Raw genomic sequence first — 16,676 nt, forward strand, 5'->3', positions numbered from 1 at the left:
AGCAAAGTACGGTGGTGATGCGATGTAGCATTCAGTGCCTGGCAGAAGAGTTCTGCACTAACTGTAATTAATCAAGCTCATTCCCTGGAAGTCCCATGTACAGGATGTTGCAGTAATCCAGCTGGGAAGAATCCATTACATGAACAACCACTGAGTGGTCAGTTTCACATGTGGAAGCATGATGATGTCACAGTGGCAGACACTTGCCTTGACGTGTTAGCCTGCAGTCCAGGGTTAAATTTAGATTACACACCTTATTAACAAACTGAAGTTTACTTCCACCATGTAAGATGAAGATGGGCACTGAAAGGCAGAAGATTCCCTCAAGGTAGAGTACATTTGCATGGCAACAGTTTTATAGATATTGAGTTACAGCCAGTTAAGGATAAGCAAAGAATGTGTGACATCAGTGTCATCAGCAAGGGGGTACACACTTGCCATGACATCCTACAGAAAGGAGAGGTAAATATTAGGTTATCAGAGTTACTATGATATGCAAAGCCCCTCACCTAATAGAAAGATAATAACCTCTGAACAATAAATGGTCTAAGATGGAACCCTGTCATACTTTTCATTCAAGGGGGATGGAGGTTAATTCCAGAACAAACCATCTGAGAACAGACAACCAAGGAGGTAGCAGTAGAACCACGTAACACTTGGAAGGCAGTATTACAGCAGGCTGTTCGATGCTCAATCAAAACACCAGGGGGCAGTGTCAAGGAAATGCTCAGAGACCCTGCAGTGTCGATCATTGTACAGCAATCAAACAATTACAGTTTGGGGATTACATATTTCTCAGTTTTAACTATGCAGAATTTCAGGCTTACACTGTATAGCACTCTATCTGTATAAACATATGTAATCTCTAGGAATATATACATGGGCTGTAGATAAATAAATAAATGGATGGGTAATATTTATATGTGTGTGTGTGTGTGTGTGTGTGTGTGTGTGTGTGTATGTATATATATATATATATATATATATATATATATATATATAAGAGAGAGAGATAGATATGTGTGTGTGTGTCTGTCTGTCTGTGTACAAATAAATATATATATATATATATATATATATATATATATATATATATATATATATATATATCCATACACATACACTACTTCTAGTATCTAGATAAAACAAATACATGCGTAAATGTGTCAGTGCGTATGTGTTTATTTTGTTACTGTTGTCGCATTTCGCCACCTCCAAGTCATCACTTTTCTCACTTCATTAGTTCCTTACGGGTTTGCTGTCTGTTTTTATGGACCACCTGGACTTTCTTTCACACTTTTGCAGGTAGCCCTACATTACCCTTGAGTTCATCCCTTGGGACGGCTTGCCCATACCCTGGTTTAGTAATACGTCTGCGCACTATAGTTACTTTCATGCATAGGCTTTAAACATTTAGCGATTCCAAGTTTTGCACGCATACTTTCATGTGGGGGTTATATGTGAGTTTGCACTTTTTGTATTTTGACACCTGCTCAGTCACAAGATTTTGTCAGAGGTGGGCAGGTAAATGCCCATTTAAGTGTTTCCTTCCCATTTCTGGACATCTTTCTGGGAAACAGTCTAGAATTTTTTTTTTTATTTCAGGTTATTAGCGTCTCATGAAGTCAACCTGCCTCTTTGTAGCTAGACTCCCTCTGTATTATGTGCTGCATATGTAAACATCTGGGTATTCAGACTAGGACCCAGAAAAATGGAACCCCATCAAGACTAGGAATAAATGATGTCTAATGCAGAGTGTTGCTTTGAAGAAATACTGAGTCAGAAATACCTATTACTTAAGTTAAAAACTAAAGTGCTTAAATGAAATAGCATAACTGCAAATTACATTTTATGGCAGAACATTCTTTATTAAGGCTGAAGGTTCAGAACCAATTACAATAATTTAATTTCAAATGCCACCGGAATGGAGATACTATAGCAACACTCTTCCTAAGTGTCCCTGTTAAACTTCATCACTGGCCATTCATGCTGACTTTATTTTTTAATTAAATCTTATTTTAGGAAAAAATATATCTTCTCATTATTATAGTTTGTCATTTAGTAACTACTCTTTAATCTTTATTGTTAGTGTATCTATCCATGTAAAATACTTCTAGAGTTATATTACATTCTAACTTGAAATTGTTGGAACGTGAAACAATTCCCGTATGTATTTACCACGTGCAGAAATCATTCTGGTATGCATTTGTCATCTTGCCCTAATTTTAATACATATTCGTAGTGACACTTAATGATGCAAATTGCCACAGGAGTATATATAGGAATTTGCTGACGATACAATACATCTTGGTGCTGAGTCTGTACTTTAAAATAAATACATTTATTAGCCTAAGGGCTTCGAAACTTAGATATTTCTGAAAGCTATTGTTTGTTGTAGTGATAACTTTAGTATAAAAACTTTTTTCTTTTCCTCAGACAAATGTAGGTCCTATGGATATTTGCATACACTGCAAATAACTTTCATGAGCCCCCAACAACTGTCCTCCTTAAATTCCTTAGTCAAATTCCTCCCTTTTCACAATACCCAGACAACTCCTTTACTGCACCAACTTAACATTCTAACGTGTTACAACAATGTGCTCCTCCCTGATGCCTGCAGTGTACACTGTTTGTACTACATTAACTGCGTGTCTCACTGTTGTAAATGTCAGAGCTATATTGTCTGTCTCAATACATTTACCGTACGTAGAGTGTCAGGGGTATTGTATGACAGAAGAATGACAAAGAAGCTGAAAAGTAAGGTGTACAAGATAGTGGTTAGACCAGTACTACTGTATGGTACAGAAACCTGGGCAGTAAAGGCAGAGCAGATGAGGAAGTTAGAGGTGATGGTAATGAAGTGCCTGAGACAGGTGGTAGGATGCACACTGTGACTCTGATGAAGAAATGAGAACATAAGTACAGAAGCCAAAGTGGCTCCAATTGCAGAGAAGGTCAAGGAGACAGATTATAGTGGTTCAGGCATGTGCAGGAAAGCAGAAGACAATCTGGTGAAGAAGATTTGGGACAGACAGGAAGACGGTAAGAGTGTCCAGCAAAGAGATGGAAGGGTTATGTGAGAGAAGATCAGCGACAGTCAGGCATGAGTGTCAAACAAGGCAGGAGTGTAACATTGAATCAAGAGGTGATGACAGTTAACACGACACCCCAACCCCCATGTAGAAAATAGGAAAAAGGGGGCTGATGATGATGATGATGATGAAGCACCATTCTGTCTGCTGACATGCATACTTTGTTTATTGTATTTTTGCTTTGCATGTCATTGATTGTATCATCATTTTCAAAAATGCTGTATGCCTTTTGGCTCAAATTATGCCTAAAAGTATCTTTGGACCTCTGTGCTTACCCACTGAACAAATGTACTAATAAATGTAAATAAATAACTATGGGCTTCTTTAAGCTGAATTGATATGCTCTAAAAACTGGATGTTATACTCTGATGCAAGTATAAGCAATGGTGATAAAAGTTAAAGCTTATAAGTAATTGATTAGTGTTTCTAGCAAAAAAAAAATGAAAAAAGTAATTAAGTAATTAAGCTATAAGGCAGAAAAGGTATGAGTTATTTAAATCACAGTGCATGAACATGTGTGTGTATCATGAGGTTCTTCTGAGTAGCATAATCATATGCAAATAGACGAATCTCCATTACTCACACCCCGCAGTACCTTACTGCATTTTTATAGCTGATTTTTATTTAAAACTACTCTTTCTATATATCATAAAAGTAATATTCCTAGCTAGCTCGTGGCTGTTATAGGAATGGTTCCTGTCATGTGATGCTGGCAGGTTTAAGGATGATGGCACTGTTGTAGGATTGGTCCCTGTCATGTGATATTGGCAGGATTAAGGATGATGGCACTGTTGTAGGATTGGTCCCTGTCATGTGATGTTGGCAGGATTGAGGATGATGGCACTGTTGTAGGAATGGTCCCTGTCAGGTGATGTTGGCAGAATTAAGGATGATGGCACTGTTGTAGGATTGGTCCCTGTCACGTGATGTTGGCAGGATTAAAGATGATGGCACTGTTGTAGGATTGGTCCCTGTCATATGATGTTGGCAGGATTAAGGATGATGGCACTGTTGTAGGATTGGTCCCTGTCACGTGATGTTGGCAAGATTAAGGATGATGGCATTGTTGTAGGATTGGTCCTGGTCACGTGATGTTGGCAGGATTAAGGATTATGGCACTGTTGTAGGATTGGTCCCTGTCATGTGATGTTGGCAGGATTAAGGATGATGGCACTGTTGTAGGATTGGTCCCTGTCACATGATGTTGGCAAGATTAAGGATGATGGCATTGTTGTAGGATTGGTCCTGGTCACGTGATGTTGGCAGGATTAAGGATTATGGCACTGTTGTAGGATTGGTCCCTGTCATGTGATGTTGGCAGGATTAAGGATGATGGCACTGTTGTAGGATTGGTCCCTGTCATATGATGTTGGCAGGATTAAAGATGATGGCACTGTTGTAGGATTGGTCCCTGTCATGTGATGTTGGCAGGATTAAGGATGATGGCACTGTTGTAGGATTGGTCCCTGTCATATGATGTTGGCAGGATTAAAGATGATGGCACTGTTGTAGGATTGGTCCCTGTCATATGATGTTGGCAGGATTAAGGATGATGGCACTGTTGTAGGACTGGTCCCAGTCACGTGATGTTGGCAGGATTAAGGATGATGGCACTGTTGTAGGATTGGTCCCTGTCATGTGATGTTGGCAGGATTAAGGATGATGGCACTGTTGTAGGATTGGTCCCTGTCATGTGATGTTGGCAGGATTAAGGATGATGGCACTGTTGTAGGATTGGTCCCTGTCATATGATGTTGGCAGGATTAAAGATGATGGCACTGTTGTAGGATTGGTCCCTGTCATATGATGTTGGCAGGATTAAGGATGATGGCACTGTTGTAGGACTGGTCCCAGTCACGTGATGTTGGCAGGATTAAGGATGATGGCACTGTTGTAGGATTGGTCCCTGTCACGTGATGTTGGCAGGATTAAGGATGATGGCATTGTTTTAAGATTGGTCCCTGTCATGTGATGCTGGGCACGATTAAGGATGATAGTACTGCTTTGTGTTGAGATAATGCCTGGGGTATAGCATTATGCCAGACTATGAATGGAACAAGATATGCAATATAATGGAAGCATAATCAAAAACAGGGCTGTGGAAATCTGCTAGATGAAGACAAGGCAGCAATGAAACAAAGTACACTGACACAGATTCCACACAGGACTGCAGTAAGATTTAAAGGGGGAGAAAGAAGGTATATAGAGGAGATCAGTAAGAAATGTACCAAAGAGCTAACAACAGTTTAGTCAAGCCTTCGTCAAAGTTTCTAAAATGCTATAGTGTGTCACTCCAGTGGCATAGAGGGCTAAAGTACTTTCCAGCCAACACAGGTTTGATTAGCAGATGAGGTGCATGATGGAGCAGCTGGCAGGGATTGGAATTACGATTTCTGGTGCAAGAGTAGTTTTGTGGGCATCTCCTATAATGACTCTCTTTAGAGGCTAGGGGGCAACATTATTGGGAGTATGGTGCAAAGGGCAGTACACTGGGAACATGGCTGAACAGCTGCAAAAGAGGAGTGAAATGATACATATCCCCATGGCATGCCCACCCCTCATGCATTACCACAGGAATCATGAGGGGAGGGGGAGTAACAGGAAAGGTCAAATGGAAAATAAAATGGTGAATGCTGATGGCCAGACCCTGAGGACACCCTTAAGATCTGTACTGGCCCTGGTCTTATCAGAGAAAGTCAAGGGGGTTAGGAGGTGGTTGGCACACCTGACAATGGATGTAGAGCACTAGATAGGGAACCAAAGGATGATGCTATAGTATATGTAGAGTGTCTCTAACTATCAATACCATACCAGAGACACAAAAATACATTCAAATGCTGTTAAAAATTAAGGAATAAATAAACTGTGCAGTCAAACATTTGCAGAGAGAAATTATAATGTAATGTAATAGCATTTAAGATGATGGCAGACATATGCCTTTTTCCATGTATGGTTAACAAATGCATACCCATCAGAGTGGCAGAAATATTGATATTAACAGCAGCATCGTGAAACAGGTAATATCAACTTTTCATATAAATTATATCATAACAAGAGCAAAGGATGCAAAAAAAAAATTACCATTGAATGGATAGTAGGAATACACACATGACCTAATGGTAGTCACAGCGGCACATACATAAAGGCACATAGTCAGGATTACCATCTAAATTGTCAGTGTACAAACAATGTATTGTCTCAGAAAGTAATATGTGAAACACGAAGGAGATCAGATGGTGTTCTTATCTGGCTTCTTGAGGATATTGCATATTATGCTCTGTAGTTATCAGTGTTACCCTTTTAAAACTGCAGAACACCATGTGTACATAACGTGATTCAGGGACATGTAATATAAATAAGCCTCATGGGTTATTCTTCACATGCTTCTTTAAAAGTCCACATGACACTGGAACATGCTATTTCATATGACAGGTTCTGCCATTCATTGAAACAGTAAGCATTATATTCATGTCTGTTATGGTAGGGCTGCATGCATATGTGCACATTATAAACACACACACACATACATATATATCTATATCTATCTTTATATATATATATATATATATATATATATGTGTGTGTGTGTGTGTGTGTGTGTGCGTGTGTGTGTGTGTGTGTGTGTGTGTGTGTGTGTGTGTGTGTGTGTGTGTGTGTGTGTATGTGTGTGTATATATATATATATATATATATATATATATATATATACACAACAAACACTCCGGCACTCCAGCTCAAGACAAACAGCAGACGCAGTGGTGCCTAACTTTGTTTATTCCACAAACAGAACTAATAAACGAAGTTAGGCACCACTGCGTCTGCTGTTTTTCTTGAGTTGGAGTACTGGAGTGTTTGTCATGTTGATTTATTTCTCCTTGCACCTCTTCTTTGAGCACCATGGTCATTTTGGGGACATTTTATATATATATATGTATGTATATATATATATATATATATATATATATATATATATATATATATATATATATATAGCTAGAGAGAGATGACTGCATGTGTGCATGCTAATTTTTATTTTCCACATACCATAATTATCAATGCCTTGCAGCACATGTTGCAAGTACCTGAGATCCTTGAATATACATTGTGCATAGTTTGTATCTATGTGTAGAATTTGTAGTGTGACCAACAGACAGTTGTATTTAAGTCACAGATGCTTGTATGTTGCAGGTGAAGAGGTTTCAGCTGGAAAAGCTACAGTTTGATACAACTTTTTGGCTAAGGTTGAGCATGTTTAACTAGACAACATCATAGAAAAAGGCTGTCCCTGCTGGGATAAGGAAGGAGTGATGTCACAGAGTGACATGCTGTGGGAGGCCATTATGAGGTCTGTCAATATTTGGACAGGATGCATTATGCAGTTATGCCACTGATGGTCAGCACATAAGAGAGACAGATCTCAGAGGAGAGACAAGACAGAGAGATGGCAGATGAAGTGTGAGAAGAAGGAGTTGCAAGCCTAAATCCATAATCCTAAGCCAGGCATGATTTTTCCCTTCATCTGGGGGAGGGGGGTCTTAATATCAACTGCATTATTATATGAAATTTCCATTGAAAGCAACATGCTGCACCCCTTCTTTTTTCAGACCTTGATGTTTCACCGACTATATATTTTTAACTTGGCAGATTTTAATTATCATCAGGAGGGGGGGGATACCAGTATCGGGGGAAAGGGAGGATGAAAGGTTACAACTGAATAATGAAGTTAATGATGGTTTTGACTTTGTAGAAGAATTTAGCGATGAAGAGGTTATAGAGGCTAAGCCCACAATAATACACAATAGTACAAAAGATTTTAAGGTGTTCAATCTTTCTAGACCTAATATAGATGAAATGGTTGATGTGCTTAGCAAAGGCCTGACATTTGTTCCAGTAAAACGCTCAAATCTGGCTGATTTACTGACTGATTTAAAATGGTTCTTGAGAAAATTGAATTTGAAAATATTATTTGGAACTAACAATGTGTTAGATGAAGATTTATTACGAGGACGTAGTACACACAACCCCCCACTGCACCTCACATTGTTGTTATATGAAACGATATGTGAAATTGACATCAGGCACATTTTTAACAAAAGTTGGGCATTTAAGGATAATTGAACTAATGAAGAAAGGCATAATTTGGAGTTTCTAATGCAACAATCCTTAAGAATTATGAACCCAGATAAAGTGGGGGGGGGGGGGATTAGTAATAATGGATGTATTTGATTATGAAAAAAGAATGGATGAAATATTATCTCAAGCTACATACCAAGATGTTAGCAGAAATGAAGTTAACACAGCCTACAAGAGAATGTTTGTCTTACTTAATGACATGTTTTTAGAAAATAGAATAACCGTGGATGAATATACTTATTTGAATAACATTGCCCCAGTGATTCTCACTATTTGTGGAGCGCCAGTGATACACAAGAGTGTGCAAAATCCACCTATGCAACCCATAGTAGATGGACGTAATTCCATCCCCTATGCGTCAGCAAAATACCTTGATAACAAAATGAAAAAGCTGATAATGAGTTGTTCTCAGATTTGTAAGGTCTCATGGCACTTTTTAGATATTATGAATGGCAAGGAGTATTCAAATGATAGCTTATTTCTTACAACTGACATAAAAGATTTGTTTACTTGTATACCTCATGAGGAAGGATTGGAAGCTGTTAGTGTATTTTTACAAAAACAAGGGGTTACACAAAATAAGATTAACTTGCATATTGATTTGTTTGAAATGATACTAAAAAAACAACTTTATTCAGTTTAAGAAAAAACACTACCTGCAACAGGTTGGAGTGGCCATGGGGTCACCATGTGGCATGATTTTTAACACAGTAATGGCAGTCTGGGAAGAGCAATATGTATTTAACAGTCCATATTCACAAAACATCCAGGTCTATCTAAGGTTTTTGGATGATATTTTTATTTTGTGGCAAGGTGATCAATGAGTGTTAAGTAATTTTATTGAGTACATCAATAACACAACTACATATTTGCATTCACACATGAAGTAAGAAGAACAAGTATTAGCTATTTGGATGTCAATCTAACTAAAGATACAGTAAATAAAAAATTATGGCCAAAATCTATAGAAAACCGATTTATTCAAATTAATTTCTACATTTCACTAGTGCCCATACAATTGGGAATAAAAAAGCGGTGGTAAAAGGACAATTTCTAAGGGCAGCAAAAATGGTAACCTTAGATCAGGAGTTTGAAATTGAATGTGATAATCTAATAGGAATCTTTTCAAAAGGAGGGTATCCTACTGACATGTTATGTGAACTATATAAAGAAGTTAAAAATAAAAGGAAAAATTGATATTTTTCACCTATAATAGGAAACAAAGGGGAACAACTATTTAATAGTCAAAACGAAAAAGAATAAGTAATAGATACCATGTTTTTGTTTATAGCACCACATAATGTGCACTTTCAAGAAATCAGAATGATTATGTTCAAAAATTGGATGATAATACAGGAAGATGTACAGATTAGGGGCAAACTGGAACAAGGTTTTAAAATGATAGCTAAGAAAGGAACAACTGTAAAAGCACTATTAGAAAGAAATAAGTCAGACAATATAGTTAGAATGCAACAAGGGAATGTGAAAAATGTGGAAGGTGCAGCTTTTGCAGGTATATTCAGGAAGGACATTCTGTCACAATAAAAGGAAGAACTTACAATATAAAAGGGAGACATAATTGCAATTTAAAAGGACTGATATATACATATATATATATATATATATATATATATATATATATATATATATAAATCTATGCCAACAGCGTCAGACTTATTATATAGGATGAACAACTTGTATGTTAAAAGAAAGAATATATGAACATACTTATGCCATAACAAAGGAAAGCACTAACAACACACTAACTAGGCTTGTACAAGAATTTATAGGACATGAATTTAAATTTTCAGTATCGCAACAAGTAAAAATGCCTAGAAGAGGAGGTACTTGGGAGCTCTTATTAGATAAGGCAGAGCTAAGTTGGCAATTAAATTTGTTCTCTTATGCATGGCCAGGACTGAATGATATATGTAATATAAGCACTATATTGAAATTAAAGGCACTAAATAGATTGAATGGGTACAATGTTTTGATTGTCAGTATAAAATCATATTTTATAATCAATACTATATAAGCTTGTTCAAGTTAAAATGTATTTTATATAAAAAGGGTTAATAGTATGTATGTATGTGTATATATATATATCGGTGTATATTTAAATACATGTTATTTATATAAATATGTATTTTTAACAGAGGTTTATAAGTATAATTTATGGAATTTGTGACCATCAGTTTTTTAGCGCCTTTTTTACTATATAAATGATGAATGTTGATGTGCAATCTATCTGATGAAGTTTATATTGAGTAAATGAAAAGCGCCTAACACATTAAAAGTTGTAGCAGTCTATTTTCCTGGAACTGCCTTTGTGTGTTTCTATGACTGTCAAAGAAGGTAGGAGGTGGATCTGAATCAAGAAGGATGGTGACAGTTAACTTGACACCCCAACCATATATAATATGGGAACATGGGGGTTGGTGATGATCATTATTTTATTATTGTAACCACATTAAGATGGTTATTAATATGCTTTTCATTTAATAATGTGTTAATAGTCATGTAATAATCTCTCCCAAACACTTTACATGTTTTAAAACATTCATTACCATACTTGCATAGTCCATTTAATAACATTTGGTTAATAGAGTCTTGCTTGGCATGTTTTGCTTTTAGTGAATGACTGAGAGGCATATCTGTTCTCTGTTCATTGTTACATGTAGCACTGCTGTGTTAGGCATGTTATGACAGCTGCTCAGTAACCTGCAGTATGTTTAGTGCAACAGTTTGTCTTAAACGTCTAATTAACATTAGTTAAAGATTGTCAGGAAAGTTCCGTTAGCATTCCAAAGAGAAGAGAACTCCTGCAAGTCAGTATCCTATTTCTGACTCTTGGATTTCACAGCAGTCATCACCTGAGAAAGCACTCCTGTAGGTCACCCTCATATTTTTATTATTTTTATTAATATTATTATTATTGTTTCCTGATATGTGTTTGACAGAACAATGTCATTAAAATGAAGGGGAATGTCCTGCTTCTCCTTTTTTTCTGGCACATATTATTTGGGAACAGATCTTGACCTAATACTTTTTTATATTTACTATAATCTTTTATTCTTGTCTAGTTTTTTTATGTCACTTCCTGCTTTCTGTTGTCTCCTGTATTTCATAGCTCTCAACCATTCTGGAAATGCTTTTTCATCTTTCAGTATATGATCAAAATGAGATTCCACAGGATAAGCACACCATCTCTGTACATTCTGTGACCCCCACTCACTGCCCCAATATCTGTATTTTCTGCAAGCCTTTTGTCTCCCGTTACTTCTGCCTAGAGATGCAGACTCACGTTTTAGAAGTCTTAGAAGGAATAGATAAGAAAAAGTGAAAAAGAGACAAGAAAGATATACCAGACATCTGTGTTCTGTCAACCTGATTCAGAGTTCACACATAATACATTTTGGATACGTTCTCCAAAGTATGAATGGGATTTGGGAGGGTAGTTTTATTATTTATTTATTTATTGATATTTGTTAACTGGGTTTGTCCAACTGGGCTTGTGGCCCATTTTCAGTGGAGACCCGAGGAGAAAAGCTCCAGTAGTGCATTTTTAAACAAGTAAAATTTTAAACAATATTGACATAATAGCAGTTATAGCAAAAAGATTCACATATGTTGGGTTACATGCATAAAGTCAAAGTTGTATTAAAAAGAAGCTTAGTAACAAAATTTTACATTGATATAGTTCAATAAGTCAACAATAAAATGTTTTTGTTTGTATAAAATTATGCAAATGCATAGTAGACACATTAGAGAGAGGTGTAATGAGGTACTAAGTATGGACCTTTTGAGGGTACATAATGAGAAGGAAGGCTAGGTGGGGTCATGGCAAGAGCAGGTCCTGGAATTGAGAAAATAAGCTTTTAGTTCATTTTTAAAGTGTGAGGTGTGGGAGACTGAATGTAAATCAAGGGGAAGTTTGTTCCAAGCATGGGCAAGGGAGTGTTTGTAGAGTAGTTTGCCTACCGACCTTTTTGGGTGGTAGACATCAAATAATTGTTGGTTAGAAGTACGGAGGGTCCGGGATGGGATGTAGATGGAGACTAAGGAAGATAGAGATGGATAGAAGGAGGGTTTATAAAGAATAGAGTGTAGCATATGAAATTGATAAGATAGCAGAAACTGGGGAAGTTCAAGCCATTGAAGAGAGTTTAAAGAAATGCAGTGGTGTGAGTTGTATGGGGAGTTAGTAATGAATCTGGCTATTTTATGGTAAGTCTGTTGGAGTTTGTTTAGAGTGGAGGTTTGGATATTGGTAAGAACTGGGGTGGCATATAAGAGGGAGGGGAGGAGGAGTGCCTGGCCCAGGGTAAGTCTAGATTCAGGGATTAGGAATTTTTTGTTCCGATATAGCCGACCTAGTTTCTGGTTTGTTTTTTTTTTTTACACTGGAGTATGTGTAGGTTGAACTTTAGTTTTTGAATGGACCACTTGCTTATGGGATCCTAGGACTAGACATCTGACCTCACAATGGCACTGTTTCGTATTCATTCACCATGTCTTGGAATTTTGACCATACCTTTCAACTGTCCATATTTTCACCTCATATCTTCGATATGTTCCTCATAAAATTTGTGAATTTTCTGGCAAATCACAGGGGACTGAAATCACTAAATAATAACATACATTTGAGTTTCAGATTTCCAATAGTTCAGCAAATGCATGCTAACACAAATTCTGTTATTCTAGAAACTTTCCAAGTTTATAAGAGCAACATTTAAAGTTTTCCCATGTTTTTGGGCCTTTGCCCCCCACCATTAATTTAGGTTCTAGCCAGATTTTTGACGTTGAAGACAGGTTACATATCTCACCATAACTTCATATTCTCTAGATTATTCAGACAGCTGTTTAAACTCCCACCCACTGCAGCCAGTCTGTCTCTGGTGCCTCCCTGACAGATTTTGCCCCCATTTCCTGATAAGTTCCACCCTTTCTGCCTAGGAAATAACTGGGGATAAAATACAGCCCCCTTCCTTTTATTAATGTCCTTCAATGAATGTGCTGATATTGAGATTTGGAGAAAGAGAAGAGTTCTACTAGATGACTAGAGATTTCAAATCCACAAACCAAACAGTGACGACTAAAAGCAGAAGCAGCTCACTGCATCTTGGACTGCTGACCGAACGCCCCTAGGAGACCTGGGTGTGCATTAAGGTGTGCAATAACCTGTTTAAGTCAGGTCACACCATGCCTCTCAACCTCTTATAGCAATAAATCTGGACAAAGCCATAAGTAAAAGTGGGGCAAAGGGCTAAAATAGGGACAATTTTTAAATATTGCTCTTACGAACTTAGAAAGTTGAAATAACAGATTTTGCATTAGCATGAACTTTCTGAAGGATGTGATATCCAAAACTCAAATGTCTGTCATTATTTTCTAACTTCAGTCTTTAATGATTTGCAACTAATTTGCCAGAAAACCACAATTTTATGAAAAACGGACCAAAAATATGAGGCAAAAATCTGAACGTTCTGAAAAATATCTGTACAGCTGAGAGGTATGGGTCACACCACCTAGAAACGTTGGATCTATGTTCAGCTACCGAAAAGTAATATCCGCAAACTGGTATATATTGAACGTAAAACATCGAAACGTAACATTACCGAATGTGTATAACTTTGAAAAATCTTTCATCAAATAGCCATAGCTGGTCAACCTCACTAAGAAAACCAACCAAAGTTGGGGGCCTTCACCCCCCACACATCCCAATGTGGGCAGATGTGCCACCCCAACCCCTTAACTACATATACCAACTCAGAGCTTGCACTACAGTGGGAAAAGGGAAAATGTAAAAGGCTTCCTTCACTTATCTTATACATTGTATTACTTCCTTGTTGTTGGTAGACTACTGTCATTTGATGAGTGATTTTTCGAAGTTATGCGTGTTCGGTAATGTTATGTTTCGATGCTTTACGTTTGATATTTAGCGATTTGTGGTTATCCCTTTTTGGTAGCTGAACATAGACCTGAAACAGCTATCCATAATTGCTCAGCTCATACTGCCTAGGAGTTTGTGGTATCCTGAAGTGGACAGTAGTACTATGTACTGGTAGAATATGTGCTCCCTTGCAACTACACATACCACTGTAGCACACAACACTAAGAACAAAAATACAAAATTGTAAAAACTCACTGCTTTAATTGCTTAAAGAGAATTTAAAGGGAATGTGTGCCTTGACTACAAGTGTGTGTGTGTGTGTGTGTCCGTGTGTGTGTGTGTGTGTGTGTGTGTGTGTGTGTGTGTGTGTGTGTGACAGTTTGTATAGTCATCCAAAAATATTTTAAAACATTAGTGGCATTTATCTAATTCCACAGTAGCATATCACAATCTTCTATGTACAGGACTCCTAGAAAATTGCATGATGTGGTGCCATTGTAATGTAAAATCATGGCCTAGTTCATTAAAAACTCAGTAAGATGAGACAATGCTTTTTTGAAAAAAAGAAAGTGTAGTTGTAATTGACATACATAAGCATTTATTTTATGACTTCTGCAGTAGTGGTACATAATGATACAGATTTTAACAGGAATTCCAAAGAACACTGCAACAGGTTACACACCACTGTGGTGAGCAAGCATACACACTACAAGAGCAAAATGAGTCTTGATTGCATCAAAAGCTGATGACTGTCTTTGTTCCACATAACAATAAAACAATGGGGCAAACACTTGCAAAACAGTAGGGGGGTATGTCCTTTTATTTTGTTAGGAACATTAGAAAGTATAATAAGATGCAATATTCTATCCCATGTACAGCCGATGCATTTTAGTACCCCATTGTTCAGAGCTGAATTTGCTCTAAAGTTCATTGTGAATAAGAACCAATCTATAAGGTATCACACTGGTTCTGCAGTGCTAGGCATCCAGTAGTCCTCATCTGTTGAAAATTTTGCTACATATCCTAATGTATTATATCCTAATGTATTATACCCTAATATATTATATCCTAATGTATTATATCCTAATATATTATATCCTAATGTATTATATCCTAATGTATTATACCCTAATATATTATATCCTAATGCATTATATCCTAATATATTATATCCTAATGTATTATACCCTAATATATTATATCCTAATGTATTATATCCTAATATATTATATCCTAATGTATTATATCCTAATATATTATATCTTAATGTATTATATCCTAATGTATTATATCCTAATGTATTATACCCTAATATATTATATCCTAATGTATTATATCCTAATATATTATATCCTAATGTATTATACCCTAATATATTATATCCTAATGTATTATATCCTAATATATTATATCCTAATGTATTATATCCTAATATATTATATCTTAACGTATTATATCCTAATGTATTATATCCTAATATATTATATCCTAATGTATTATACCGTAATGTATTATATCCTAATGTATTATATCCTAATGTATTATACCCTAATATATTATATCCTGATGTATTATACCCTAATAAATTATATCCTAATGTATTATATCCTAATATAGTATATCCTAATGTACTATACCCTAATATATTGTATCCTAATGTATTATACCCTAATATATTATATCCTAATATATTATATCCTAATGTATTATATCCTAATATATTGCTCAGGATGATTTGCCACCTCCTCCCCCAAACACATACTTAAAAAGCTTGGAGAGCCTTAACGTTTCTAAGAACACTTCACCGGAGCATCACTTTGCATGGATACCTGTTTGCATGGATACCTGTCCTATATACTAAGTAACAGACAAACACCTCCAAGATACCCTGATTAGCAGGTGTAGTATCCCCAGCATGTGCAGACATTAAGCTGTAATACCAGTTTGTGACTTTGTTTTCTCTCTCTCTTTGCCTCTTGCAGGGCCCTCCAGGGCCTCCTGGACCTCAAGGAAGAGATGGATTTCAAGGAGCAAAGGTAAGGGGCATTCTCTAACTTATCTCATTTCTGAACAGTAGTTCCAGGATGTAACTTTTAATTTCCACTGAGATCCCACTTGCAGCAAATTATAGAAAAAAATCAGACCTTTTGAAATACACGGGGTAAACTGGGACAAAATGACATTTTTGTTTAACAGTTCAGAATTTCAAATGGACTAATATCACTCTATTATATCTGAATGCTTATAACTTGCATCATAGCCATTGGCTACTTTTATGACAACACTTTGCCTACTGCTCAGTGAAATGGGAAAAGTTTAATTTATGAGGAGTCCAGTATTTAGTGTCCAGTGTCACATACAGACATACTTTGGAGAGTTTCCCTCACAAAATTCCTCCTGCAGTCCACCAGCTCATCCTTTGTGCATGCATGTACAGCTCCTTCCTTGTGTAGGGGCCTTCTGATCCAGATGCAGTACTTTAGGGGTCTCTCACCGTTCCGGCTCATTCTTTGTGCATGCATGTACAGCTCCTTCCTTGTGTAGGGGCCTTCTGATCC

General features: G+C 36.7%; 1 protein-coding gene across 4 annotated transcripts in view; it reads left to right on the forward strand.

The window, feature by feature from the left end:
- Nucleotides 1–16,676, forward strand: part of LOC122817233 (collagen alpha-1(XIV) chain-like) — a 950,064-nt gene that overhangs the window by 753,838 nt on the left and 179,550 nt on the right. For all 4 annotated transcript variants that reach the window (XM_044090454.1, XM_044090451.1, XM_044090453.1 and 1 more), the window contains exon 34: nucleotides 16,101–16,154. In XM_044090454.1, the coding sequence (XP_043946389.1) occupies nucleotides 16,101–16,154 (54 nt within the window). The remainder of the gene's footprint in view (nucleotides 1–16,100; nucleotides 16,155–16,676) is intronic.

This window comes from Protopterus annectens, chromosome 12.part0 (genome assembly GCF_019279795.1).
Source record: "Protopterus annectens isolate FY-2018-M chromosome 12.part0, PAN1.0, whole genome shotgun sequence".
In the NCBI taxonomy this organism is placed as follows: Eukaryota; Metazoa; Chordata; order Ceratodontiformes; family Protopteridae; genus Protopterus; species Protopterus annectens.